This window comes from Arachis hypogaea, chromosome 20, assembly GCF_003086295.3.
Source record: "Arachis hypogaea cultivar Tifrunner chromosome 20, arahy.Tifrunner.gnm2.J5K5, whole genome shotgun sequence".
In the NCBI taxonomy this organism is placed as follows: domain Eukaryota; kingdom Viridiplantae; phylum Streptophyta; class Magnoliopsida; order Fabales; family Fabaceae; genus Arachis; species Arachis hypogaea.
The window spans coordinates 144,340,738-144,366,218 of record NC_092055.1 but is presented as its reverse complement, the minus strand read 5'-3'; the positions used below and the strand labels follow the sequence as shown (position 1 = coordinate 144,366,218).

The following is a 25,481-nucleotide window of genomic DNA, read 5'->3' as shown; positions in this document are numbered from 1 at the left end:
TAAATATTAAAAAAATAAATTATAAAAGTTTAATTTATTTTATTTTTTCTATACAAAATAGTTAAGAAAAATATAATAATAAAAATTATAATTGTAAAAAATTATTGAATTTAGGTAACGTTTGTTTTGAGGTACTGGGACAGAGACTGGGAGACTGAGACTCAGTATCATGTTTGTTGGTTCAGAGATTGGTACTAAAATTTCTGTCTCTGTCTCTAAAATTTCAGTATTTCAGTACATCCAAAAAGTGGGAATACAGGAGACTAAAATTTTTAGAGACGGAAACTGAAACTTTAATAACATTCTATACCTAAAATACCCTATTTCAATTAATTAATTTCAATTTTACCCTTTGTACAAATTAAATTAGAGCTTCATTTTCGTTTCAATTTCTGTCTCCCACTTTACACCAAACAAAATACTGAGATTTATTTCAGTCTCTGTTTCTAAGTCTCTGTCTCTCAGTATCAGTATTTCAGTCTCTGTCTCTCTACCAAACGCTACCTTAGAGAACTAAACTATTATTAAGATGATGACTAAACATTATTGGGCTATTATGCAAGTGGTTATGTAATTTGTTTTGTTTAGTGTGCACAAATTAAATTGAATTAAAATTGCCCAAAAAGCAAATGCTCAAACCCATATGCACGCACAATCATGGCCCAAGGATACATATAATTGCTACCATCTAAAATTCTTTTATCATAAACAAAAATAAGTCTTTAAGCCTAGTGAATAAAAAGAAGTAATTGGCCCAAGATTCTTACAAGTCAAATAGCATCTAGTCCACTCACACAAACAAACTCATAAAACCCAAATATTGATTCGCCTTGAACAAAAGCCATCACAAAAAATTTTCATCAAAAATAAAAAAATGCTTCAGGGATTAAAGAAAGAAAATAAGCCCAAGAACATAAACAAGCCCATATCCATAACCTAAGCCTAAACGGTGGTCCACACTTAAATCCATTTATTCATCGTAGTTGCTAACTAGGTAACTCTTTTTCAATTTCATTTGAACCTCCTCACATCCACCGAACCAAAAAATTCTCTCTTCTCTCTCTTCTCTTTCTTTCATATCACATCGCTCTGTAACAAAAAGAAAGAATGGGAAAGTTCTGAAGCTATGGCAAAGGGTAGAACAAAAAATTTATTTCCAAAATCAAGCAAGAAGAAAAAAAAGGGCTACAACAAGAGGAAAGATTTCTTTAGAAAAGAGAATCACAAAAAGGTGATTTCTCCATTTGTGCTTCATCAAGAAATCATTAAGAAATTAACTCTGTACAAGCACCGTTCTAAAAACTATGGAGAAGGTGAAGTTAATGGTGCTCTATTTGGAATCTACGGTCAAGAAACAAACTTGGGGCCAAAGTAAGAATGCACGGCTCAGATTTAAGATGCATGAAAAAAAGGCTGAAAGAGAAGACTGAAGGTAAGTTTGCATGTCACTGCTTCTACTCTCTCTCTTTCTCCTCTGTGAATGCCGCTGTTGCATCTGTGTATTGGGAGAAGAAAAATTAACATATGCTGAAGCAACATTTCAAGCCCTGAAAACTTCACTCCTCTATAATATGAGTGAACGACCAAGGATTGGATTAAGGAGAGAAAAACACAGTTTGGGTCCGCATAGCTCTCTGAGCTGTTTATGTTCTTCTCCTTCATGATTTTCATTTTGTAATTCTTTTTTTTTTAGTTTAGTCTATCTAAGGTTCATTGTGAAAGGCAAACATGGTGATGTTTGTAAAAAAAAAAAAGCCAATAAGTGAAAAAAGGCAGTGAGCTAGACTTGGAAAAAAGACTAAGTTATCTCAGAAATCTTTTGTTAGTATTTCTGTTTTGTGTCATGATCTTGAGAGGATTTCCTTACAAGTTGGGTTAGCACTTTGCTGTTGAAAGCTAGGGTGAGTCCTAGTCAAGTTCAGGTTAGGTTAGAATCTAGACTTGTCCCAGATAGGATTGGGTAGATCCTAGAGAGAATTGATGAATATAATTCTGTTGAAAGATAGTGAAATTTCGTCATTGTTGTGATGGAGACTGAATATAGGCTACATTGTTGGGGTGGTTGACCTCAGCAAAGTGGTAGCAGCTGAGCAATCTTCGACTACTCGGGTTGAGGAGGAAGAAGTAATTGTGATTCCTAACCCTAAGAAGAGTAAATTTAGCTCCAGTCCGGGACAAGTTCTTACTGTGATGGAGAAAAAGAACAAAGAGATCATCAAGGATGCCCGGGATGCCATAACTGCTACGGAGGAGGCGATCAAGGTCCTGGTCTCGCTGCTTGACCCCTACTTCGACACCTTTGCTGTTGGTGCTTTTAAAATGATTCAGGACGACAAGATTGTCGACATACCGAGGAAGTAGCTCGCTTTGAATTTGTAATGAAGCTTCTCTTGCTTGTAATTTTAAACTCTTTTTTGTTGTTGGGCCAATGTGTTGCCCTTTTGAACTCTCACTTATGGGCTTTGTGGATTTGTACTATGAACTTGTAGATTTATTTGCATGTTTAATCGTTTTTGGCTGTTTATTCACTTCTCGTTTGTGTTTATTTGGTCATTCAGCCGTATTTCGATGGATATCCTTGTGTCGTTGCGTAGGGGGCTTCCGGGTTGATCAATCTAGGGAAGCTGTAGTCATAACTTGGCAATAATTTTCTAAGCAAAGTACAAGTGATTTTAAAACATGGGTCTCATCAAAATCCCTTGCTGTCGTTCCGTGCTGATGGTAAGGGGAAAGAGTACCCCTTCCTTTATATACCATACAGTACAAGTAGGTTTGCAAGACTAAAACAAAGTAAATAAAAATGGACACAAGATATAAGGAAGAAAAATAACCAAAGCGTGATCGAAAGGTCGCTTGGGCGTCTAGGAGTAGAATCTCCCGAGGTTCCCGGCATTCCATGTCCTCGATACCTCCTTTCTGTCTAGTCGATCTAGCTTGTACGCATCTTTACCTTGCACCTCTTTCACACTGTAAGGTCCTTTCCAATTGGGGGACAGTTTTTCTTTCCCAGAGTCGGTGGGCCGATGTTGCTGCTCCGCAGTACCAGGTCTCCCAATTCAAATTTTTTGCTAATACCTTGCGATTGTAGCGTAGTGCCAACCTTTGCTTTAGTACTACTTCTGACAAATGCGCCATTACCCTGGTTTCATCTACCAGGTTTTTTCCGCTCTCCTCGTCGCCTCCTCCCAGCAATAGACTTGGATTGGGTTCTCCTATTTCGACAGGAATTAAGACATCTACATCGTAGGTGAGCCAGAAAGGCGTCTCCCTCGTAGCAGACTGTGGTGTTGTTCTGTAAGACCGTAAGACCAAGGCTAGCTCGTCTGCGCACAGGTCTTTCCTTTGCTCCAAGCACTTTTTCAACCCTTTCAGGATGACCTTGTTCGCCGCCTCTGCTTTCTCGTTGCTCTGAGGATGCTCCACAGAGGAGAACCTTTGCTTAATATCAAGACCTGATAGGAACTCTCCAAATTTCTTATCGGAGAACTGTGTTCCATTATCCGATATCACGATCTTAGGAATTCTGAACCTGGCGATCACTTGCCTCCACAAAAATTTCTAACAATTTGCGGATGATATACTCACCAATGGCTCTGCTTCTACCCACTTGATATAGTAGTCAATGGCCACGATTAGGTATTTGACTTGTCATGGGGCCGTCAAAAATGGGCCTGACACATCAATTCCCCACTAGGAGAAAGGTCGGGAGGCCATGTTGGAGGTCAGCTCTTCTGCCGGCACCTTATGGAAGTTTGCATTTTCTTGGCATCTGAGGCACTTCTTCACATATTTGCTAGCAACGTAGCATCGGCTATCATAGTGGGCCAATAATAACCAGCTCTGACAAGCTTCCGGGCCAAGGACTTTCCTCCAATGTGGTGTCCACAACATCACTCGTGTACCTCTTTCAAGACATACTCCGTCTTCTCGAGCCACAAACACTTAAGCAAAGGTTGGTTGAGCCCTCTCTTATACAGTTGACTTTGTACCACCGTATACTTGGCGGCTTCTCTTCTCACAACGTTAGCTTCTTCCGTGTTTTTCGGCAGGTCTCCCTTTTCAAGGAACTGTTGGATCGGCTCGATTTAAGAAGGTGGTTCCTCCTGGCTCTGGACCAAGCACAGGGCCACCGACAGCTCCTTCACCAAGCCTTGGATGAAAGACCGATTTTCCATTCCGGGCTTGGTACTGGCCAACTTCGATAAGAGGTCAGCTCCAGCGTTCCTTTTCCTGGTTACATGCTGGACAATCACCTCCTCAAAGTCCTTGCACAAGTGTTTGGTTTTTTCTAAGTACTTCTGAGTAGTGGGTCTTGAGCTTGGTATGTCCCATTTACCTGGGCCGTTACCACCTAGGAGTTACTGTTGACTTCAAGCCTTGCTACTTCCACCTCTTTTGCTAGTATTAAGCCCCCAATCATGGCTTCGTACTCTACCTGATTGTTGGAGACTGGAAACTCAAATTTGATGGATGGCTCATAATTCATTCTTTCTGAGCTTTTTAATATTATCCCAGCCCCCAAAACGCTTGGTTGGATGCTCTGTCAACAAAGAGCTTCCACCGTGTGTTCAGGGCCTCGGGAGGTTCGCCGACCACCTCTACCAAGAAGTCGACCATTGCCTGAGCTTTGATGGTGTGACGGGGACTCATATTGAATGTCGTATTGAGACAACTCTATTGCCCAAGCCATCATCCTCCCCACTAGGTCGGGTTCTCACCATGATCGGGTGTCCCTGAAAATATTGCCTTAACTTCCGGGAGGATACCAACAAAGCGAAAGCCACCTTTTCTAGCCTCGTGTATCCCAACTCCACCCCTTGGAGCACTTTGCTTATGAAGTACACGGGTTGCTGTTGTTTGCCTTCCTCTCATACTAAAGTGGTAGCCAAAGCTTCCTCTATTACTACTAGATACAGGTATAAGGACTCCCCTTCTTTTGGCTTTTCGAAAACTGATGGCTCCGACAAGATCCTCTGAAAATGGTTAAAGGCCTCATCGCAAGATGGGCCCCATTCAAAGGTCATTCCCTTTTTCATCAGGTTGAAGAATGGAAATGCTTTAGCAGCCGACGCGCCGAGGAAGCGGGATAAGGCTGTCAGCCTCCCTGCTAGTCTTTGCACATCTTTTACACACCTGGGGCTTGTCATGTGCTTCGCATTTGTCCGAGTTAGCCTCTACCCCCTCTTGGTGTTGGTGATCATGAATCCTAAGAACTTTCCTGTTTCCATGGCAAAAGCACATTTCAAGGGATTCAGCCTCATATTGTGTTTACGAAGGGAGTTGAAGATGACCTATAGGTCAGCTACCAGACTATCCAGCTCGGCCGTTTTGACTAGCATGTCGTCGACATAGACTTCTACCGACCTACCTATGTGGTCCTTGAAGACTTTATTCATCAGCCTTTGGTAGGTTGCCCCCGCATTTTTCAGGCCGAACGGCATGACCTTGTAACAATACATTCCCCCTGGCATTATGAATGCCGTTTTATCCTCATCAGTTGGTGCATTGGGATCTGATTGTATCCCGAGTAAGCGTCCATGAAACTCAAAAACTTATATCCTGCCGCTGCCTCCACCATGGCATCTATGTTGGGGAGGGAAAATGAGTCCTTTGGGCAAGCCTTATTAAGGTTCGAGTAGTCCACGCACATTCTCTATTTTCCGTTTGCCTTTTTCACGAGAACCACATTCGAGAGCCATGTGGAGTAGTATAGTTCCCTGATGAAACCAGCTTCCAACAAACTAGTTGTTTGCTTGGCTACTTCGTTTGCTCTTTTCGACGACATCTTCCTTCTCTTCTGCGCGACAGGGTTCACCTCCGATCTCACGGCCAGCCGGTGGGACATGAAATCTGGGTCTATCTCGGGAATGTCGGCTGGAGTCCAAGCAAAGAGGTCTCCATTAGCTTTCGATCAGAGGTCCCTTCATTTCATAGGGTGGGTTGCGATTCACGAATGTGAATTCGTCTTCTGTTTCACCTACCCGAAACTTTTCCAGGTCGCCCTAGGGCTCGTGCCTCATTTGCTCGTCAATCCTAGCGTCTAGATCTGCCAAGAACACACCGACTGCTTCCTTAAACCTCTTTCGTAAGGAAAAGCTGGCGTTATCACAAGCGACAACCATCTCCATGTCTCCTCGTATCATCCCTACTGACCCGTCATCTGCCACAAACTTCATCGTTAATAGCCTCATGCAAATGACTACGAGCAGGTCGTTGATTGTTCTCCTTCCAAGGATGACGTTGTACGCCATGGAGTCTCTCAGGACTACGAACTCAGCCATTGTGGATTTTTTGCTTGCCCTAGAACTCACACGGATTGGCAGAACAACGGAGCCGTCGGACTTGATGTAGTTGTCATCTAATCCTACGAATTCGTGATGGTGATCCTTGAGGTTGCTTTCCTTCAATCCCATGGTGTCGAACATATTTCAAAACATGATGTTCGAGTCTGCTCCTGTGTCGACTAAAATTCACTTGACCAAGCCTGTCCCGATTCTTGCTGTGATCACCATGGGCGGGTCCTCCGGGAGGTCGTCGCACCACCGATCTCCTAGGCCGAAAGATATTTCCGGGTGCTCTCTGGTTGAAAGCCTCTCCCCAGCTACCACGACAAGTATCTTGGCATCTTTCCGTGCTGCAGACTTCGACTTTGGTGGGGTGTCCCTGCCAACCACTACATTCACTACCACCGTAGGGGTGGAGTCCGAGTTCTCTAGGGGGTCTTGCTTCGGCTTGACCACCTGGGCACGATCTTCCTCGGAACACTCCCTTTCCTTTCTCTTCGGTTCCCGAATGAACCGCGAAAACTCACTCAGTTTCCCTTTTCGGATACTTTGTTCCAATGCATCCTTCAAGTCGAAGCAATTATGTGTCTTATGTTCAAATCCCTTGTAGTAGTCACAATAGAGGTTCTTGTTTCCTCCCGTTCTTGTTTTCTTTACGGGAAAAGCGCAGCACATGATCGCGTCTCCTACACCATCCAGATTCATTCTACCTCGAAGGCCGTGATGTGCTCTTGCGGGTCTTTGGCACCATCGTATCTCATGTCCTTTGACTTATAAAAAATCTTAGGTAGTCAGATTTTGAGGATGGAGGAGTGAAAATGAGTAGCGCCGATCACGACGGGATCTCGGCGTTTTCTTTTCTGCTCTTCCCTGTGATCCTGATCCTTCGACTTATCTTGGAGGTGGAGGAGGGTGTGACCGTCAGTCTGGTCGTACCCATCATCCTTCTCCTCGTCTTACCGCCGCTCTTCCGATCTCCTCAACGGAGACCGAGTGCGAGAATGGCTCGCATGAGCGGGAGTTTCGGCTGTGATTGGGGTGGTAGCGGTCTCTCGCCGCCAATTTCTTCTCGAGGTTTTGGACCTTGTATCTGAGTTCTTGCATGATCTGAGAGTTGTCGCTGCCGGTACCCCCGAAGGGACACTTCTCTGGAGACCGGTCATGGGAGTTGTCTTGGCCAGAGGGGGTTTGTCGGTGCCTCCGAGAGGTTCCCGTGCTCACCCTACTCATGAGGCGACCCCCTTGGCATTCGTTGTCCCCACCCTCTCCTAGCTTGTCCTCTGGGTGGAAGAAAGCTTCCATAATCAACTCGCGTCAGGTCCCCGTAAACAATGCTATTTTTTTGTGAGTTCGTTGAATCGGTTGGTGAGGAAGTGTTGGGGATGAAGATCGGGACCTGAATGTGAGGTTGAGATGAGATGTTGCGCCTGCGAGTCATCGGTTGGTCGGCGGGTGGGGCCACCTGTAAAGACACTCCGATACCAAAGTAAGAATTCGTACGATGAGACAACTAATTAGGATTGTAGTAACATAGAATCGTAGTAACGTATCTATAGAAAGAGGTATATTCTTTTCCTTTATTCTTTTTCATCGGATAGACCCTTCCATTTGGGTCTAATTGTCTGAAAGTTTCCGCCAACTATTTAAATTTCTTTATTATTCGTGCGGATCATGGACCCATCAAATCGTGAATCTATTAGGTGTTAACTATTGAAAATGAGGAAAATCACTCTTTACTCTTTAGAGAGTATCAAAATTTTATAATTGTGAATTGTTAGTATATAATTGGAGATTGTTTTGTTATATATATATATATATATATATATATTATCAAAGATAAGAAAGTGGAACCCGAAATTGTTTTGTTATATTGTGAATAATGAAAGTTTAAATGTAATTGCTTTGGTGTTATTTTTATCCCAACATTAAATTCTGCTTCCATTTTCTATTCCCAACGTGATTCTCTTCCAATACAGCTAACAGGTTCAGCATAATAAGCACCGCCATCAAAGTAACGTAGGCCGTCGATGGCGGAGGCGGAGTCATCGGAGGCAGCTGCAACGGCGGTGGCAGATAAGCATAGTAAGCCTCGGCGGCTGAAAGGACACAAGGACTGCACTACCTCCTGTATTGCCTCACGTGACAGGCCACGTGTCATCGTCACCTCCGGCGAGGTTCTTTCTGTTTTCCTTCTCTTACCAAGACTTGCACGTGTGGCTGCGTAACTAGGGTTCATAACGCTTCCTTTTAATATATGCTATGTCATGTCTGATTCCTCGTCATGTTGCTTTAAATTTAACTGTTTTGTTCTGATTCAACGCATTGATTTTTATCTGTTTCTTAATTGAAAATATTGAAATAAAAGGATGGTCGTGTTTGCTGGTTTGACATGCGGTGCAAAGATGTGGCGAGACTGGTTATGGATGTTAGCGTGGAACCCGTCACTTCCTTGTGTTTCAAGACTGGTGAGACCATTTTCTTCTTTTAAATGTCATTTGTTCTTAATATTTGTTTTAGTATCTGTTTCACAAGGGATTCTAGTCATAAACTCTTTCTTTCAAGCTGAAAAGTGATTAACTAATCTTTTACTGATTGCAAATAGTTGTGCTTGGTGGTGCATCTTTACACTAATAACATGTTAATACCTTCACTCAAAGATTAATGATACAGGAACTTAGTGGCAGCTTGAAAGATAAATCATGCGGTTTCATATGTATTCTTGGCTTGATAGTCTTCATTGAGGGCTTCCAATATAACTTCTTTTATGAACAGCCTGTCAACATGTTTGTGATCCTAAATTTGATAACTCCTACACCATTAACTAACACTTCATATTCCCTAAGAAGTAAAATATTTTTTAGCTGACAAAAGTACTTTTGCTTGAGAACAGGGAATGAAGATATGATTTATGCCTCCTCAGGAACAGAAATCAAGTGTTTTGATGTGCGTCTGGTAAGCAATTTATGGGCAACAAAGAGGCTTGATTTCCAGTTTTACAAAATCATACACTCTTCTGTGTTCCACTTTCTATACTGAGTCCCTGTATATCATGTTCTGTCCTGCTGAAGGCCACAAAAGAATGGAAGCCACTGGAGAATTATAATTATAACAAAGAGGAGATAAACAAGGTAAACAGTATGACTTGTATTCAGTTATATTGCTATGCATTTTCTTGATCTTATTGAGTGTTTCTGCTGCTCTCTTGGCATGTGAAAATGAAACGTTGTGTCTTATATATCTGATTTCCCACCTGTAAATAAATGCTTGCATAACACAGGTTAATGTAAAAGGCTGAATGAATAATGTAACATTTTCATGGTTTTGCCTCACCTATTTCAGCATTTTACCATCATAATTTTCCCATCAGTTTCTTATTCTAGTGTTTTCTCTTGCAAATATTTGTCAAATTCTCCTAAGCTTTATAAATGCCAAGTCATTTAGTTGGACAAGTGGTAAATAGAAAAATTAATATAAAATGAATTGTGGTGTATTTGTAGACACTACTTCACAACATGTAGCTGAGAAATGTTAAGTGTAGTGTTTATTTGAGATGCCATGTTTGTCTCTTGGCTTTCTTGCATGAGATTTTGAAATGGATTTTAATCATTGTTGTGAACACTAATTTGGTTCTGTGGTTTCTTGATCTACACAAACTATTGAATCGTTAAATTGGATTGCAGCATTATACCTGAACTAATATTTGCTTGCACATTCTTCCATTCTGCTATAATACAAACTGATCCTGCTATCCTTGATTCCTTGTATGGAGGTGCACTTTCTTTCTTTCTTTTCTCCCCCCTCCCCCTCCCCCTCCCCCCCCCCCCCTTCTTTCTCTTTTCTCTCTCCTTTTTTTAAAAGAAAAAAAAAAGCTGGAGGTGCACTTTCATTTGTTAAGGAGTGGCCTTATGGTTCAATTTTTCATGGTCTTGCAGGTTGTATGCAACTTGAAATCCTCATTTCTTGCTGCAGCTGATGATAGTGGTGAGGTGAAGGTATGCTTCATATTTATTCAACATGTACTGTCTGATTTCTCCTATGCAATACCACATATATCAGTTGTTATGAGCTATCCTTTCATATTTGGTACTTTGATTGGGATCATCATGACCTTTGGAGTTTGGACACCTGAAATTTCTTTGATTTCCTGTTGGTGACATTCACCAAGTTTTCTTACTCTATTCTCTCATTAAACAAAAACATAAAAGTTAGGTTATACTTTCCTGAGAACATGGAAATCACATTTACGATTTAAAACTAATTTCTTTTTCCATTCTAATTTGATATATTATTTGTTTTATTCTGTATGCTTCTAATTTCATCCCTTTCATTATTGATTGAAATTGTCTTTGAAAGATTATTGACATTCGCCAGCCATGCCTCTATAAAACTCTACGAGCTGGTCATACATCTGTATCCTTCTTGATTCCTAGTGGTGCTTCGGAACATGGATGCTAATTATGCAGATCTGGAGTTTTGTGTTTAAGCTACTTATACTTTTGGTCTGTTCCTTGTATATTACATTATAGTACTGTTATAGTCTCTAACTTTGCGGCTAAGTTCTAATTTCGTCCCTAACGTTTGAAACGTTCTATTGTTTGCCTCAAATGTCTTATGTCACCCTATTTTAGTCTTGTAGTCAAAATTAATTGTTTTTATTCTAAAAGTACCTTTTCCCCTCTATTATTATCTTCTTCTTTCTCTTATTCTTCAACAAATTTCACTCTCAAATCACTACAACTACCACCACGGTCACCACAATTATGATTGTTGTCATTGCCTAGAAGAAGATGATAATGGAAGAAAGGGGTGTTTCTGGAAGAGAAAATTTTAATTTTGACCAGAGGACTAAAATAGAACAAAATAAGATGTTTGGGACAAAATAGGAGGTTTCAAACGTTAGGGACATAATTAGGACTTAGACTAAACTTTAGGAATTAAAACAATACTTTACCCTATAATCTATTTATCCTGTTACTGTTTGTTTCGCCTTGACTTTATGTGGTAGATATGTAACACGGTGCAATTTCTTCCTTGGAGATCGTATGAAGGTACTTATCTTTGTTCTTTCTCTTTTACCCTTATATGAATAAATCTATCGTTTCTCCCTCCCCCTTCATATCTATGGAAATCTGACTTCAACTTTTGTTCTTTGGCAGTAATTAGTGGAGGTCTTGATTCTTTGCTATTGATTTGGGACTTCTCCAAAGGGCGATCACACAAAGTTGTGGATTTTGGTATGTTTTTCCTTATAATGTCTAACTCTGTACTTATTAATTTAAGTTTTGCCTAAAATGACTTTAACTATTTTATAGAGCCTTCTTTTGTGTTTGTTGATTTTGGCAATGACATAAATCTCCTCATGCCTTGTTATCAACAAGAAGATTTTAACAAGCAAGGTTTTCTATAGGGTGGAGGATATTACGCAGGTAGGGAGAATAAGCGAGTTCATTTGGGTATGTGGAGAGTGGAGAGTGGAGAGTGGAGAGAATGAATGGCTTTCTTATACCCAGGACCATTTTCTTTTCCTTGTCATATCTCTAATACTTAACCCAAGTTCATTTTCAGAAATATACAATTTATTGACTGAAATTCATACTGAAATCTATGTCTGGGGGCATAGTTCTTTTATCTTACTTGATGCTAGTTCTAATATGCTTCTGCTCATTTTTGGTTGAGAAATGCTGCAGAATAAGAAAGCTCAAGTGTAACTATTGCTTTTGACTCCGTTCAAAATCTTGACCTTAACCATGAATGGAAGGTTAGGCTGTTTTAAAAACATTTTAATTTAATGAAGTGAAACATGAATTAGTGACTACTGACTTTAGAGAATGCAAGTCAGAAACAAGTAGTTTTTTAAATTTGAAGAAGCAAAAAGTCATCTCTGTAGTTAGGCATACATGCATAATGCCACTCCATGCAATGCTTTCTAATGATCTTCTTGCCGATTTTATTTTCATGGTTGATTTGAATATTTTTATATGGTGGCTTTTTTCTCTTTTTAAATTACTCAATCATGGATATGTATACCCAAAAAAATGATGAGTAATATATAATGAAAGACAAAATAAATGAAAGGGAAAGAACGCTACTCAATCTTTCTGCCCCTTCTTGCTGCAGGTTCACTTGAGGCAAACAGTAGCAACACTGGCCAGTGTGTCAATCCTGCTTTTGTTTATGCAATAGCTGTTCCAGAAGTTGACATGCTAGATAAATCAGATAAGATCTGTGCTGTTGCAAGGGGAGATGGAGTTGTTAGTGTGATTAATATTGAGTCTGAAATTGCTGCTAATAGGTCAAAGAGCTCGTCAAATTCACGAAAAGGATCTCAATCAAGATCAAAGGATGGTACCAGTTCAAGTAGTAATGTGGATGCAGGTCAAAACGGAAATAGGAGGTTGCATTTGGATTACACTTTGGGTGGCCATACTGCAGCTGTTTCTTGCCTGTAAGTCAAATCTTTATCATCGTAGTAAAGACTATATTCGCTTGTCAGTTGCCCCCTAACTCATGGGTAACTCAGGGAATTTTCGTTGTTTGGGGAAAGAGGGAAGTTCATAATATCCGGAGGAAATGATCAGTTGGTGAAGGTATGGAATTGGTCCAGTTATCGTGATTCTGGAATAGGCGACAACAATGATATCCTACACTCTACCATCAATGTAGGCCATAAAGTGAGTTTTCTTCGATGATTCCATACAAAATTTTGATGCTGGTTACTTATTATTCTTCAGCTTAGTATGTCTATTGTGCATTCATGTAAACACCTTCTTTGGCAGGTCAATTCACTGTGTACCGTCCCAGCAGATACAGACAACCTTGTCGTGTGTGACACATCTAAATCAGTAAAGGTCTATTCCGTAACTTAGTCTAAAACTGGATGAAAGTGGCTTTTGTGAATTATCCTGGAGAGCAATCAGAACTTTCAGTAACAGATTACTCAGAGGATCATGTTCCTGGGCGCGAAACAACATAAAAGCAGCAGAGATTTAATCTAGGCATACCTGCATATATTGCTGCTTTGAGGTTCACTATGACCTATTCTTTTGCTTGTCCACACGGTCCAAGTCGTTTCATGTGTACTTGTTATCTTCCAGTTTTTCATGCTACTTGTCAACTTTTTTCATGTATCCATTTGATTTTTAGGCTGGTTTTCTCGTCAAGACTAATAATTTGTAGTTGTTGTGTTTAGAAGTAAAACTTGTTTTGTTTGATGTTCTCGTCGTGCTCATTTTCGTGTTTGTTCCTACATTTGAGATTATCATATTAGACCGGTTGTTAGTGAAAAGTGAAAACAGAGCACTGAGCAAGCTCAAGTTATTCTCCGGTGTCTAAAGAAACTAAAATGAATAATGAAATGAACCTTGATACTTGGATATTATCTTATCGGGATATTTTCATAAAGATGTGTAAAACGTCTTTTTATAAAGACGCTTACGTGTTGCATTATTATTGGACGTATTAATGTATTAATGAACCGGTTATTTTTGAATTTTTTAACAAATTAGAATAACATCAATTTTTTTTATAAAAATAACAATAAATTCAATTTTTTTTGGGAATCTAATTGTATTTTTAAATTTTTAGGGATTTAAATGTCTGTAAAAAAAAAGTTAGAGATATATTTGTTTTTTTATCAAAAAATTTAAAGATATTTGATTTAGATTGTGTAATTCGATCGGATCAAATCGGGTCTAATAATTATAATGCAGATAATTGAGTTTATTATTATTGCTATAATAAATCGATTTTGTTCTGGTTTATTAAAAAATAAATTATTAACTGGTTTAATAAAAATGTCCAATAATAAAATGACACATATAAACATCTTTAAAAAAAGACATTTTTAATATCTTTATTAAAGTGATCTCCTTATCATTTTACTTATGTTAGACTCTTTCCTAATTTCTATACAGAGATTTTCCAAACTAATTATCTATGTGGATCCTGTGTAAAAAGTATAAAATATCATTTCTAATTGGAGTATATAAATCCAAATCGCTTATCTAATTCAATTCAGATTGAAATCGATCAAAATTGTAATAAATTTAAATTTAATTGGGATTTTTTCTAACAAATTATATGGATTGAATCAAGTTTTGATCTATATTTTTAAATCAATCCAATTTTATTATTTTATTGTAAAAAATTATGATTTTTACTTATAATTTGTTTTAATATATTATATAATTTATTTTATTCATGCATTACTTTTAGAGATAAAAAACATGCTATATCCTTTTAATTTTTTTTTTAAGTGCTAGAAACTTTAAATTCTATTCCACAATCACTCTATATATTTACACGCACACACACAGTCCTTAGATTGAGTTATTTTCCTAAATGGACTACATTGCATTGCAAACAACCTTGATTTCTAGTATTCACAATTTGCAGAAGTAATGTCATAGTTGATAGACATTAAATATTTGAGGGATATGACGTTGGAACAAGTTAGAATCAGAACGTACATTTCAATAGCTACAAATGAACCCACTGATATAGAACTTTGCATGCTGATAGTGCAGTATCTTTATCAAGTAGTATCATCAGGGGAGTGCTAGGGGAACAATGAAAATTTTGAACAACATGAACAACTACCAATCAAATGAAAATACACTACACCCTAATTTAATGCTACTAATTAAATTTACTCTTTTAACCCTATTAATTCACATTATTTACACATTGTTCAAAAATCTTGTTGGTTATCTATACTTTTCCTATCATCTATAATGTTGTGTTGGCGGGGCTTATAGTTAAAGAAGTAGGCCGTGCAACTGTCAACTGCTCCATCAAACATAACAGACATTGCCTCTCATCTCATCCCTCTCTTTCTGAAACCAAGATCCCAACCCCTCAACCTCCAAAAACAACACACTACTTGCTATGCTCCATCCTCCCAACATGGCCAACACCAATTGCTTTGTGCTCTTCCATATAAAACCTATAGTAGGAGCAGTAATACCAGCCAGATATACTGACCTTGAACTGGAAAAATGACCGAGTCTGGTGTTCCCCTATGCAACATTTGTGGGGAACAAGTGGGGCTTAATGATAATGGGGAAGTGTTTGTGGCTTGTCATCACTGCGCTGTCCCAATTTGCAAGGATTGTTTTCAGCATGAAATCAATGAGGGTCATACGGCTTGCTTGAGCTGTGGTGTTCCTTATCAAGGTAACCCTTCCCATGTCTCAGAAAATCTTTCACACTTTACTTGTTCAATACATGCCGTTTTCCCCACCTTACATATGTTTCCTTTTGTATTTTTTATAGCAAGAACAAACGGCAATGATGATGATATTCTGGATGAAGATGATGATGTTATAATGGTTTCTGAAGATCACTCCGTAATGGCTTCCCAGCCCAGTAGTTCTCAGGTAATGAGTTATAGCAATTATTAGAGGAAAAGCTGTTAACATTTGCACTGACAAACCACACCACTGAAAATTCTGCAGGATGTTGGACTCCATGCTAGACACCTCAGTTCAGTCTCTGCCGTGGATAATGGTAAATGATATAGACTTAGCTACATTTTCTATGCAACTTATGAAGAATTCACGGTCCTTCATCATCACAATATGGTTTTGTTGATCTTGTAGAAGTAAATGATGAATCTGGCAAGTCAAGCTGGAAAAGCAGATTGAAAAGCTGGAAGGGAAAGGATAAAAAGAGCAAGAAGAAAAAGGCTGCACCTAAGGATGAAAATCAGGCCCCAATTCCACCACAACAGCATATGGAAGATAAACGGTGAGTTCAATGAGAAACATAAAATAATTTACCTGAAGTGGTGCTTAATTTGATTCTGTATATATGTCATACTGTCATGAATTTATGATCTTTTGCAGGCCAACAGAGGGAGATGCTGCTGCTGTGGCTGCGCCACTTTCAGTACTGATTCCAATATCAAAATCCAAACTGGCACCATACAGAATTGTGATAATCATGCGACTCATAATCTTGGGTCTTTTCTTTCATTATAGGGTTACAAATCCTGTTGAAAGTGCTTTTCCTCTGTGGCTGACATCTATCATCTGTGAGATCTGGTTTGCATTTTCCTGGGTGTTAGACCAGTTCCCAAAATGGTGTCCGGTCAATAGGCAAACTTTTATTGACAACCTGTCTGCAAGGTTAATGCACAAAGTTCTTAAATGTTTCAATACATTCTGCTTTGTACTTTGGATGTTGATGATCACTTATATACCGTGATTTCAGGTTTGAAAGAGAGGGTGAACCCTGCCAGCTTGCTGCTGTTGATTTCTTTGTCAGTACAGTGGATCCTCTGAAGGAACCACCATTGATCACAGCTAATACAGTGCTTTCTATCCTTGCCATCGACTACCCTGTAGATAAAGTGTCCTGTTATGTATCAGATGATGGCGCGTCCATGCTCACGTTTGAGTCGCTGGTGGAGACAGCTGACTTTGCAAGAAAGTGGGTGCCATTTTGCAAGAAGTTTTCCATTGAACCACGTGCACCTGAATATTACTTCTCTCAGAAGATTGACTACCTCAAAGACAAAGTGCAGCCTTCTTTTGTGAAGGAACGTAGAGCAATTAAGGTAAGGAATTCCAAATTGAGTAACTCCACTTAACACTATATTCATTCATCTCTTTGTTTTTCAAATTGAGTATCTTAGAGCAACACCTTCATGTTTCCCTTTCAATTCTATTAGAGAGAGTATGAAGAGTATAAAGTACGGGTCAATGCTATGGTAGCAAAGGCTCAGAAAATCCCCGAAGAAGGGTGGACTATGCAAGATGGAACACCTTGGCCGGGAAATAACTCTCGTGATCATCCTGGCATGATTCAGGTATATCCATTGTTTCTGTCTGTAATGAATTTAATCTGAATGTTAATATTGTACTCTCATGGCTGCCTCAAACCTCCAGGTTTTCCTTGGACGCAGCGGTGCTCATGACACTGAAGGAAATGAACTTCCTAGGCTAGTTTATGTTTCCAGAGAGAAAAGACCAGGTTATCAACACCACAAGAAAGCTGGTGCTGAAAATGCACTGGTATGGATAGATACTTCAATTTCCATTAGTATTAGTATTTCATATAAAGTCATTAAGAGTTTATAGTGCTTGATGTTTGTTTGGTTTATGCAGGTGAGAGTATCTGCAGTTCTCACAAATGCTCCTTTCATTCTCAATCTTGACTGTGATCACTATGTTAACAACAGCAAAGCAGTTCGGGAAGCAATGTGTTTTCTCATGGACCCAGAAGTTGGTAGAGACGTGTGTTATGTGCAGTTCCCCCAAAGATTTGATGGTATTGATCGTAGTGATCGATATGCCAATCGCAATACAGTTTTCTTTGATGTAAGTTCATAGAAAAGAACAGAGTTTCTCTCCTAGATTCAATCAAAGTATGTCATCTCCTTATGTGGTCAGTTCACCAAACAAGTTTTTGCAGAATTGAAAATTGTGGAGACAACACCTTCTGTTGTTTCTAACTGTCATATGTAATGAATGTTCTATTAATAATCATCCATTTCAGGTTAATATGAAAGGACTTGATGGCATTCAAGGACCAGTGTATGTGGGGACTGGATGTGTTTTCAACCGGCAAGCGCTTTATGGCTATAGCCCACCATCCATGCCGAACTTACCATCTTCATCATGCTGTTGCTGCCCATCAAAGTCCAACAAAGATGTCTCTGATATTTGTAGAGATGCAAAGAGGGCAGAAATTAGCGCTGCCCTTTGTAATCTCAAGGAGATGGACAGTAAGCACATCGAATTATGTCAATAAGTACTAGAGAAAGATGCAGCAGAATCTTTCTTAAGTGACACTACTGGATTCTTTTCTTCTTGCAGATTATAATGAGGATGAGAGGTCAGTGCTGCTTTCACAAACAGGTCTTGAGAAAACTTTTGGCTTGTCTACTGTTTTCATTGGATCAACACTAATGGAGAATGGTGGGGTTCCTGAATCTGCGGATCCTGCCATGCTGATCAAGGAGGCAATTCATGTTATTAGCTGTGGATATGAAGAGAAGACTGACTGGGGAAAAGAGGTTTGGATTAAATGCTAATAATCTTTGTAATGAGTCCATACCATCTTCACATTTTAAAATGTATGTTTGTGTGTGTTTCAGCTTGGATGGATCTATGGCTCAGTGACAGAGGATATCTTAACAGGGTTCAAGATGCAATGCAGAGGATGGAGGTCAATATACTGCATGCCCTTGAGGCCTGCATTCAAAGGGTCAGCACCTATCAACTTGTCTGATAGGTTGCACCAAGTCCTTCGTTGGGCACTTGGATCAATTGAAATTTTCCTAAGCAGGCACTGTCCCCTCTGGTATGGATGCGCCGGTGGCCGTCTCAAATGGCTGCAGAGAATGGCATATATCAACACCATTGTCTATCCATTCACATCCCTTCCTCTCATTGCTTATTGTACTTTGCCAGCAATTTGTCTTCTCACTGGAAAATTCATCATACCAACGGTAATAGTTACTTCATATTTCTTATTATTGGTCTAAAACATAACTAAATGCATAATTCTCATCTATTTGGTTTGATCCCAGCTTTCGAATGTTGCAAGTGTTCTGTTTCTTGGCCTTTTCCTGTCCATTATAGTGACAAGTGTGCTGGAGCTGCGTTGGAGCGGTGTTACCATTGAAGATTTGTGGCGAAACGAGCAGTTCTGGGTGATAGGAGGTGTTTCAGCACATCTGTTTGCAGTGTTCCAAGGACTACTTAAGATGCTGGCTGGTGTTGATACCAACTTCACAGTGACAGCAAAGGCTGCTGAGGACACAGAGTTTGGAGAACTCTACATAGTGAAGTGGACTACACTCTTGATTCCTCCAACAACACTTATCATAATCAACATGGTTGGTGTTGTTGCTGGATTCTCTGATGCACTCAATGGAGGCTATGAGTCTTGGGGACCACTCTTTGGGAAGGTGTTCTTTGCCTTCTGGGTGATTTTCCATTTGTATCCATTCCTAAAGGGTCTCATGGGTCGCCAAAACCGCACTCCAACCATTGTTGTGCTCTGGTCAGTCTTGCTGGCCTCTGTCTTCTCTCTAATTTGGGTTAAGATCAATCCATTTGTCAACAAAATTGACGATGCTACCTTAGCTGATACCTGTGTTGCTATTGATTGTTAACAAGCCACTACAAGCAAGAATTGTTATCATTATACTATGCTTTTTGGGTGGTTTGGGCCCTCAAAATTAGTCCATGCTTACTAATAGCTAAAAGGTTTGAAACACAGATTCAAAAGTGTAAAGTTAGTTGCACAATAATCTCAACTTAGACTTGGTTTAACTGTTGATACAATGATATGATGTGCTGTATTGAATTTGATGGATCACTATACTAAAATAATCAAGCTCTAGCGATAAAGTTTAGATTTATATCATTGGACCTTAGTACATGAAATATTAAGAGTTCAATTGAAATGGGCATTTATTACACTATGCATGCATGGATGATATGCGCTCCTTAGAAGCTTGTAGAAAAAAAGAGACAAATAAACGTCAATTAAAAGTATGCCACGCAGTATTGACGTAGTTTCAAAGTGTTTCTTATAATCTTACATATAAAATCTAGTTATTGTGCTTTTTCTTCCCATAGAAGAAATAAAGAATGCAAGTACAACAAATGAAACGTAAGAATGAGGGAACCAAAATGATGCTACTAGTATTTCCTTTAAAAAAGAAATAAAAATTAAAGGAATTGTTTTTGCTACTACACAATGTGCTCGAGTATTTGGTTCCTTTGAATGACTAATAAGTAAGGTGGAAACTCAGGTGCAGTCGAATTCACGTGAAGTTGATATCTGAGAGCGTTAGATAAAAATATAGTCAAATCATCTAACGGCTCTCAGTATCAACTTCATGTGAAGTCGACTTCACCTGAGTTTTCACCTAATCAATTGTTTGGAGAATAATTTTAATATATAAAAAATAGATTCCACATGCAGAAAAGTTTTACATATATATATATATATATATATATATATATATATATATATATATGGCAAATACACAAATGCTTCGGTTTTCATTTTATAAAATAATTTTGTTGGCATGATAATGAAGTCCAGTTATCAATCTTGAGAGAACGATAAAAAGGTGCAGCAGCTAATTATAGTTTAAAGAGAAAACAAAGCCATCAAAGGTTGAGCCCCAAAAGAAGTAAACATGGCAAAGGGGAACCCAATGCAAGAGCTGGATTCCACTCATCTGATCCACCTGATGCAAATAAAATAAAAATACCAACAAATAAAATAATCTAGTTGAAAATAGTAAAATACCATTATTCCGACAAATATATTATTATATAGTGTTTTTTATAGTGTTTAAAAGTTTGGTGTCTGATTGTTAAAAATGATTAAATAATTAATATTTAATATAAAAGTATAGAATTAATAAATTTTAAATATTTAAAATTTATTATAAAAAATATATTCAATAAAATATATTATATATTATTAAAATTAGATTTTTTTCAAATTAATAGCATAGTGACATGGCATGTTACTAAAATATTTTTTATTTATTTTATTTGATTGAGATAAATATAAAATTATTTAATATTTTATTTTATCGTATTAATTATAATTAATCAATTTTAATTATTTAATTTGACTGAGATAAAAAAATTAATTTTATTTTAATTTGCATTAATTTTTTATTTTATGTATTTTAATTAATAATTTTTTTAAATATTATAATTTTCACGTGTTATATTTATAAGATATTTTTTATTTATTTAATTTACTTCATTGAGCCAAATAATTATAATTGATTTATTATATCAATTATTTAGTTTAATTAATTTAAATATATGTTATTTGATTTAATTTATTATCTCACTAATATTTGAGTCGTTGATTATTAAAAGTTTTTTTTTATTTGTTTACCTTAAATATTTTGATTTTAAATTTTAAATTTTTATTCATTATTATTTTTCTTTTTAATTTAATATAAAATCTAATATTTCTATTAACATGTCTTTATAATTTATTTAATTTATTAAAAAAATACAATTTCATTTCTTCTTCTTTTTTATTCTATTTTTTTCATAATTTATTCATTATAAAAAGTCATATATACTAGAAGAGAATCTCATTTATTTATCAATTATTTTTTCATTCGATATTTTTTTTTTCTCTTATGATACATTATTTCTAATCTTTAATTTTTTTATAAATTATATAATATTATTATTCGTTATTATACTCCATCTCTTCTATTTTTTTATTTATTTAAGTTTAATTTTTATAAATTTTTATTATAATTATATCTTTTTTATCTCATAGACTCATATAAGTTACTTTTTCATAATTCTTCACATATTGGTCTTCTCAATGTTTAAATTATATTCTTTACGTGTTTAATTTTATTTCTAATTTGAGAAATTGTGTGATGAAATAACATCGATGAAGGCTGTTATAGGTCTTCTTATTCGTGTTTTTGGCTTATTTTTCTTTTGTAGGGATCATGAGTAATTATATTCAATTGTGCTTATATATAAAAGGTAAGTATAAATTGTATCCGATTTTTTTTTAGTAAAATTTTTATTATCTATCTTAAAATTAAAAAAAAATATTGTAAATTACTTTTGACTAATAAATTTATCATCGTTGTCGCAATATATTATGTATTCAATTGTGCATTCATTTTATCTTTAGCAGTTTTGATAAGTGTTTAAACTAAGAAAAAAAATATAAAACCGTTTTCAGGTATAAATACAGTTACTTCAACACAAAAATAAAGAAAATATATTGATAAGTTTCAAGTTAAACAACAATGTTAATCATATTACTTTGATTCTAATAATGAATATGATACAAGAATATAAAACCACATAAATTTTAACAAAAACAGTTTTCTATAATAGTTTTTTTTTTCGCTATGATAATAAAAAAGATAATTCAAAAACAAACTTAATCTCATATTAGATTGAACTTACTTTTAACATAAAAGTAAGGGAGTTTAAAAATTTTACTTATAAATCATAAAAAAATATTTACATATTCAACTACTAATATTATCTAAAAAAAAATCTTTAAAATAATAGAATTCTAATATAAATATTTCAATTTAATAATAAATTATATATTAATATTAACAAGTAATTGTTATATTTTGAAATAAATAAAATTAATAATGATTGATTTTATTATTTTTAATATTAAAAATAATTAAATTTTAAATTTAATTAATTTTATAAAATTTTTATAATAAAAATTACTATATATATTTTTATTTAAAAAATTCAAAAAATTTTTTATATATTTTTATATATTATCTAATGCAAGTTACACGTACATGTACTAATTTGATACAGAATAAGTGAATAACTAGTACTATGAGATTGGCCTTATTTTGTGGCTGTTCCTTTTACCGCCCCATATTTTAACATTCAATAAACTTCACTTTTCAGTTTTCACAGATTTGAAGTAAGCATTATTCTTTGCACCGTACTATACCAAAGAAACACAAGATTATGATAATCATCTATTATATTTAATATTATTTTATTCTATAGTAAATGAAGTTTATTAGAAGTCTTCTGTCTTGCTGCATTGCTGCTTATAATTCAGGTAGGCTTGCGGCTTATTAAAAAAAAAACTTAGTTATAAACTTATAATTATCATTATTCTCACCCCTTATCCCAAGCAAATGCCACTTGAATCCACCAACCATTACTCATTGCAAATGTTAGCATAACCAACTCCATTAATTGATTACATAATGTGTATCTGGAAAACTCTTTGATCAGCATTGTAGGTGAAGAAAACTCACCTACCTGCATTTTCCGGTTCATTAAACATTGGCACCAGTTCAACAGAAAGAAAAAGAAATAGCCATGAACTAGTTATTGGCAAATCATAAGATTAATTAATTAAACATTTTTTTTCCCATTTTGACCGTTGTTATTTAAATAGAAGAATATCAAGGAGACAAGGACCCATCGATCTTCTCTCTGTAATTTGTAGCAAAGCTGATTTTCCAATATTCTATATTTGTTACAGTTCCGGTATAACCCCATTTTTGTACTTACTTCAAAACCATCCATCACACACACACTCACTTCCAAGTTCCAAACCCTCACAGCAATGGAACCATCACAACCAATTCCATTACTTCTTCTCATTCTCCTGTTTTTCCCCTCCATTATCATCTCATCATCCTCTCCACCACTCCCTCAAACACCCTCACCTTCCCCTAAAACTTCACCCTCTTCTTCTAAGCCATCACCTTCCCCCAAACCTTCACCCTTCTCTAAACCATCCTCACCCTCACCCACATCTTCACCATTACCCTCACCAAAGGCATCTACTTCACCTTCATCTCCCTCATCCTCATCCTCATCCTCATCACCCCTTGATCCAAAGCAACTGAGGGCACTCGAGTCCCTCAACATCCCAACCTCAAAGAACCCATGTTCCCCAACACCACTTCACAACACAACCACCTGCGACAACTCGAAACCCTTCCGACACATCATCTCCCTCCGCCTCTCAAACTGCTCAAGCTACGTTTCACTCTCATCCACAGCACTCAAATCCCTCTCACCAACACTCCAAACCCTTCACCTCCTCAATTGCCCCCACAGAATCTCCGGCGTCTCCCTCTCCCACCTCTCAAACCTCACCGATCTCTCTCTCTCCAATGTCCAAATCAAGGCCTCAGGTCCCTACGTCATTCTTGCCCACATGAACAAGCTCAAAACTTTAACCATTTCCAATGCTAATCTCACTGGTTTTCTTCCAAAGCACGTCCATTCCAACCTTACCCACATCGATTTGTCCGGTAACCAGCTCAAGGGTAGCATTCCGCCTTCCATTACCATGCTTGATAGCCTTGAAACTTTGAATCTTTCTTCCAATGGGTTCAAGGGTGAGATACCCTCTTCCATTGGTGACTTGATTTCATTGAAAAATCTCTCTTTGGCCTCAAATTCATTCTCTGGGTCAATCCCAGATTCTATATCAGCTATACCAGAGTTGATTCACATGGATCTGAGTTCAAACAAGCTCAACGGTACAATTCCAAAGTTCATATCTGAGATGAAGAGCCTCAAGTACTTGAATCTTGCAAACAACAACTTTCGTGGGGTTGTACCTTTCAACTCCAGTTTCATGAAGAGGTTGCAAGTGATTAAGGTTGGTGGGAACAGCGAATTGTGTTACAATCACACACTTTTCTCTTCAAAATTGAAGCTTGGGATTGCTCCCTGTGATAAGTATGGGATGCCAATGTCTCCTCCACCATCAAAGGATTCTTCTTCTTCTGAGGATGATAGCAGTGATGATGATTATGATGACGATGATGATACCAGTCACAAGAAAGAGCACCATCATGGTCCTAACAAGGTGGTTCTTGGTGTCGCCATTGCTCTTTCTTCCATTGTTTTCCTCATTGTTTTCCTGATCTTGTGCTCAAAGTGCTGTCGGTGATGCTATTGGTTTTAAGGACTTAGGTTAGGAGAAATTATTATTTATTTAAGTCTGATGCTTTTGTTAAAATGCACTGATTAATTATACATTGGTTGCAAAAAGAGGGGCGATTGCTGGATCAGAGAAAATGAAAAAATGGGGAAGAATTTATTTATTTATTTTTGGTGTGGATAATGTATGGAAGGTACCCAATAGGATAGGAAGAATCATTAAATTGATGTCAATATGTTTCTTTTTCTATGTTGTCAAATTGCTAATGTCTCAATTCTTTTCATTTTGGCTATTTTGTGATTGTTCTTGATTGAGATTGTAACCAAAGGGAGGGAGGGGTGCATCACAGAACTAGCTTTTTTTTTCCTTCCATTATTTGTTTTTCAATAATTTCTTGTGCATTGCTACGAGTTACATGAATGGAATACTAGGCGAATAAATAAATTAATATTGTGTATCATTCATGTTTTCGGCTGGAATTATTTTCTCATGCTTTTCCCTTCTTTGATTTCTGACCCAATGTCGATGAGCTTATCATATCTAATTATTTTCTTTTGCTCGAGTATACTATTTAACAGTTTTGCTATTTTAAAGTTGGATTTTACTAACATCCTAAAAGAAAAGGATTTTATAAATAAATTTATTTATATTTATTATTCAATTTTGTATTCTTAATAACAATTATTAGTAAAAAAAATTTTGAAACCTTTTAGTTTTGATCACATGGGTGGAACAAAGTTTTTTAATTGATTAGAAGAGGGACATAATTAAGGCCAA

The 25,481-nt window shown here is 37.0% G+C and overlaps 3 protein-coding genes across 10 annotated transcripts; all 3 read left to right on the top strand.

The window, feature by feature from the left end:
• Positions 1 to 7,867: 7,867 nt before the first annotated feature.
• LOC112734969 (uncharacterized) lies at positions 7,868 to 13,495 on the top strand. Of its 8 annotated transcripts, none has more exons than XM_072229329.1 (12): positions 7,868 to 7,984; positions 8,261 to 8,458; positions 8,650 to 8,749; positions 9,175 to 9,236; positions 9,353 to 9,412; positions 10,217 to 10,276; positions 10,638 to 10,694; positions 11,290 to 11,332; positions 11,441 to 11,518; positions 12,402 to 12,729; positions 12,805 to 12,955; positions 13,061 to 13,495. In XM_072229329.1, exons 2-12 carry the CDS (start codon positions 8,312 to 8,314, stop codon positions 13,148 to 13,150), a joined length of 1,176 nt encoding a protein of 391 aa, XP_072085430.1. In that variant the 5' UTR covers positions 7,868 to 7,984; positions 8,261 to 8,311; the 3' UTR covers positions 13,151 to 13,495. The 8 variants fall into 8 exon arrangements, with proteins under 8 accessions (XP_072085430.1, XP_072085428.1, XP_025640300.1 ...); XM_072229327.1 differs by lacking the exon at positions 10,638 to 10,694 and adding an exon at positions 10,715 to 10,783 and having other exon boundaries at positions 7,967 to 7,984; XM_025784515.3 differs by lacking the exons at positions 7,868 to 7,984; positions 10,638 to 10,694 and adding exons at positions 8,037 to 8,177; positions 10,715 to 10,783.
• A 1,526-nt stretch (positions 13,496 to 15,021) lies between these two features.
• LOC112734967 (cellulose synthase A catalytic subunit 8 [UDP-forming]) lies at positions 15,022 to 19,656 on the top strand. The gene is made up of 13 exons (XM_025784513.3): positions 15,022 to 15,458; positions 15,558 to 15,661; positions 15,740 to 15,791; positions 15,884 to 16,031; positions 16,130 to 16,411; positions 16,497 to 16,842; positions 16,957 to 17,094; positions 17,174 to 17,299; positions 17,393 to 17,605; positions 17,784 to 18,012; positions 18,104 to 18,303; positions 18,385 to 18,738; positions 18,820 to 19,656. The coding sequence occupies exons 1-13, from the start codon at positions 15,281 to 15,283 to the stop codon at positions 19,405 to 19,407; spliced, it is 2,958 nt and encodes a 985-aa protein (XP_025640298.1). The 5' UTR covers positions 15,022 to 15,280; the 3' UTR covers positions 19,408 to 19,656.
• Positions 19,657 to 23,028: 3,372 nt separating this feature from the next.
• Positions 23,029 to 25,164, top strand: LOC112734966 (receptor-like protein 51). Its single transcript, XM_025784512.3, has one exon. The coding sequence runs from the start codon at positions 23,370 to 23,372 to the stop codon at positions 24,711 to 24,713; it is 1,344 nt and encodes a 447-aa protein (XP_025640297.1). The 5' UTR covers positions 23,029 to 23,369; the 3' UTR covers positions 24,714 to 25,164.
• The last annotated feature ends 317 nt before the right edge of the window (positions 25,165 to 25,481 follow it).

Coding starts and splice junctions, on each gene's coding strand:
- LOC112734969 (XM_072229327.1), top strand. CDS start 8,312: ATGGCGGAGGCGGAGTCATCGGAGGCAGCTGCAACGGCGGTGGCAGAT. Junction 8,459..8,649: donor TCATCGTCACCTCCGGCGAG/GTTCTTTCTGTT, acceptor TTGAAATAAAAG/GATGGTCGTGTTTGCTGGTT. Junction 12,730..12,804: donor ACTGCAGCTGTTTCTTGCCT/GTAAGTCAAATC, acceptor TGGGTAACTCAG/GGAATTTTCGTTGTTTGGGG.
- LOC112734967 (XM_025784513.3), top strand. CDS start 15,281: ATGACCGAGTCTGGTGTTCCCCTATGCAACATTTGTGGGGAACAAGTG. Junction 15,792..15,883: donor AGTCTCTGCCGTGGATAATG/GTAAATGATATA, acceptor TTGATCTTGTAG/AAGTAAATGATGAATCTGGC. Junction 18,739..18,819: donor GAAAATTCATCATACCAACG/GTAATAGTTACT, acceptor GTTTGATCCCAG/CTTTCGAATGTTGCAAGTGT.
- LOC112734966 (XM_025784512.3), top strand. CDS start 23,370: ATGGAACCATCACAACCAATTCCATTACTTCTTCTCATTCTCCTGTTT.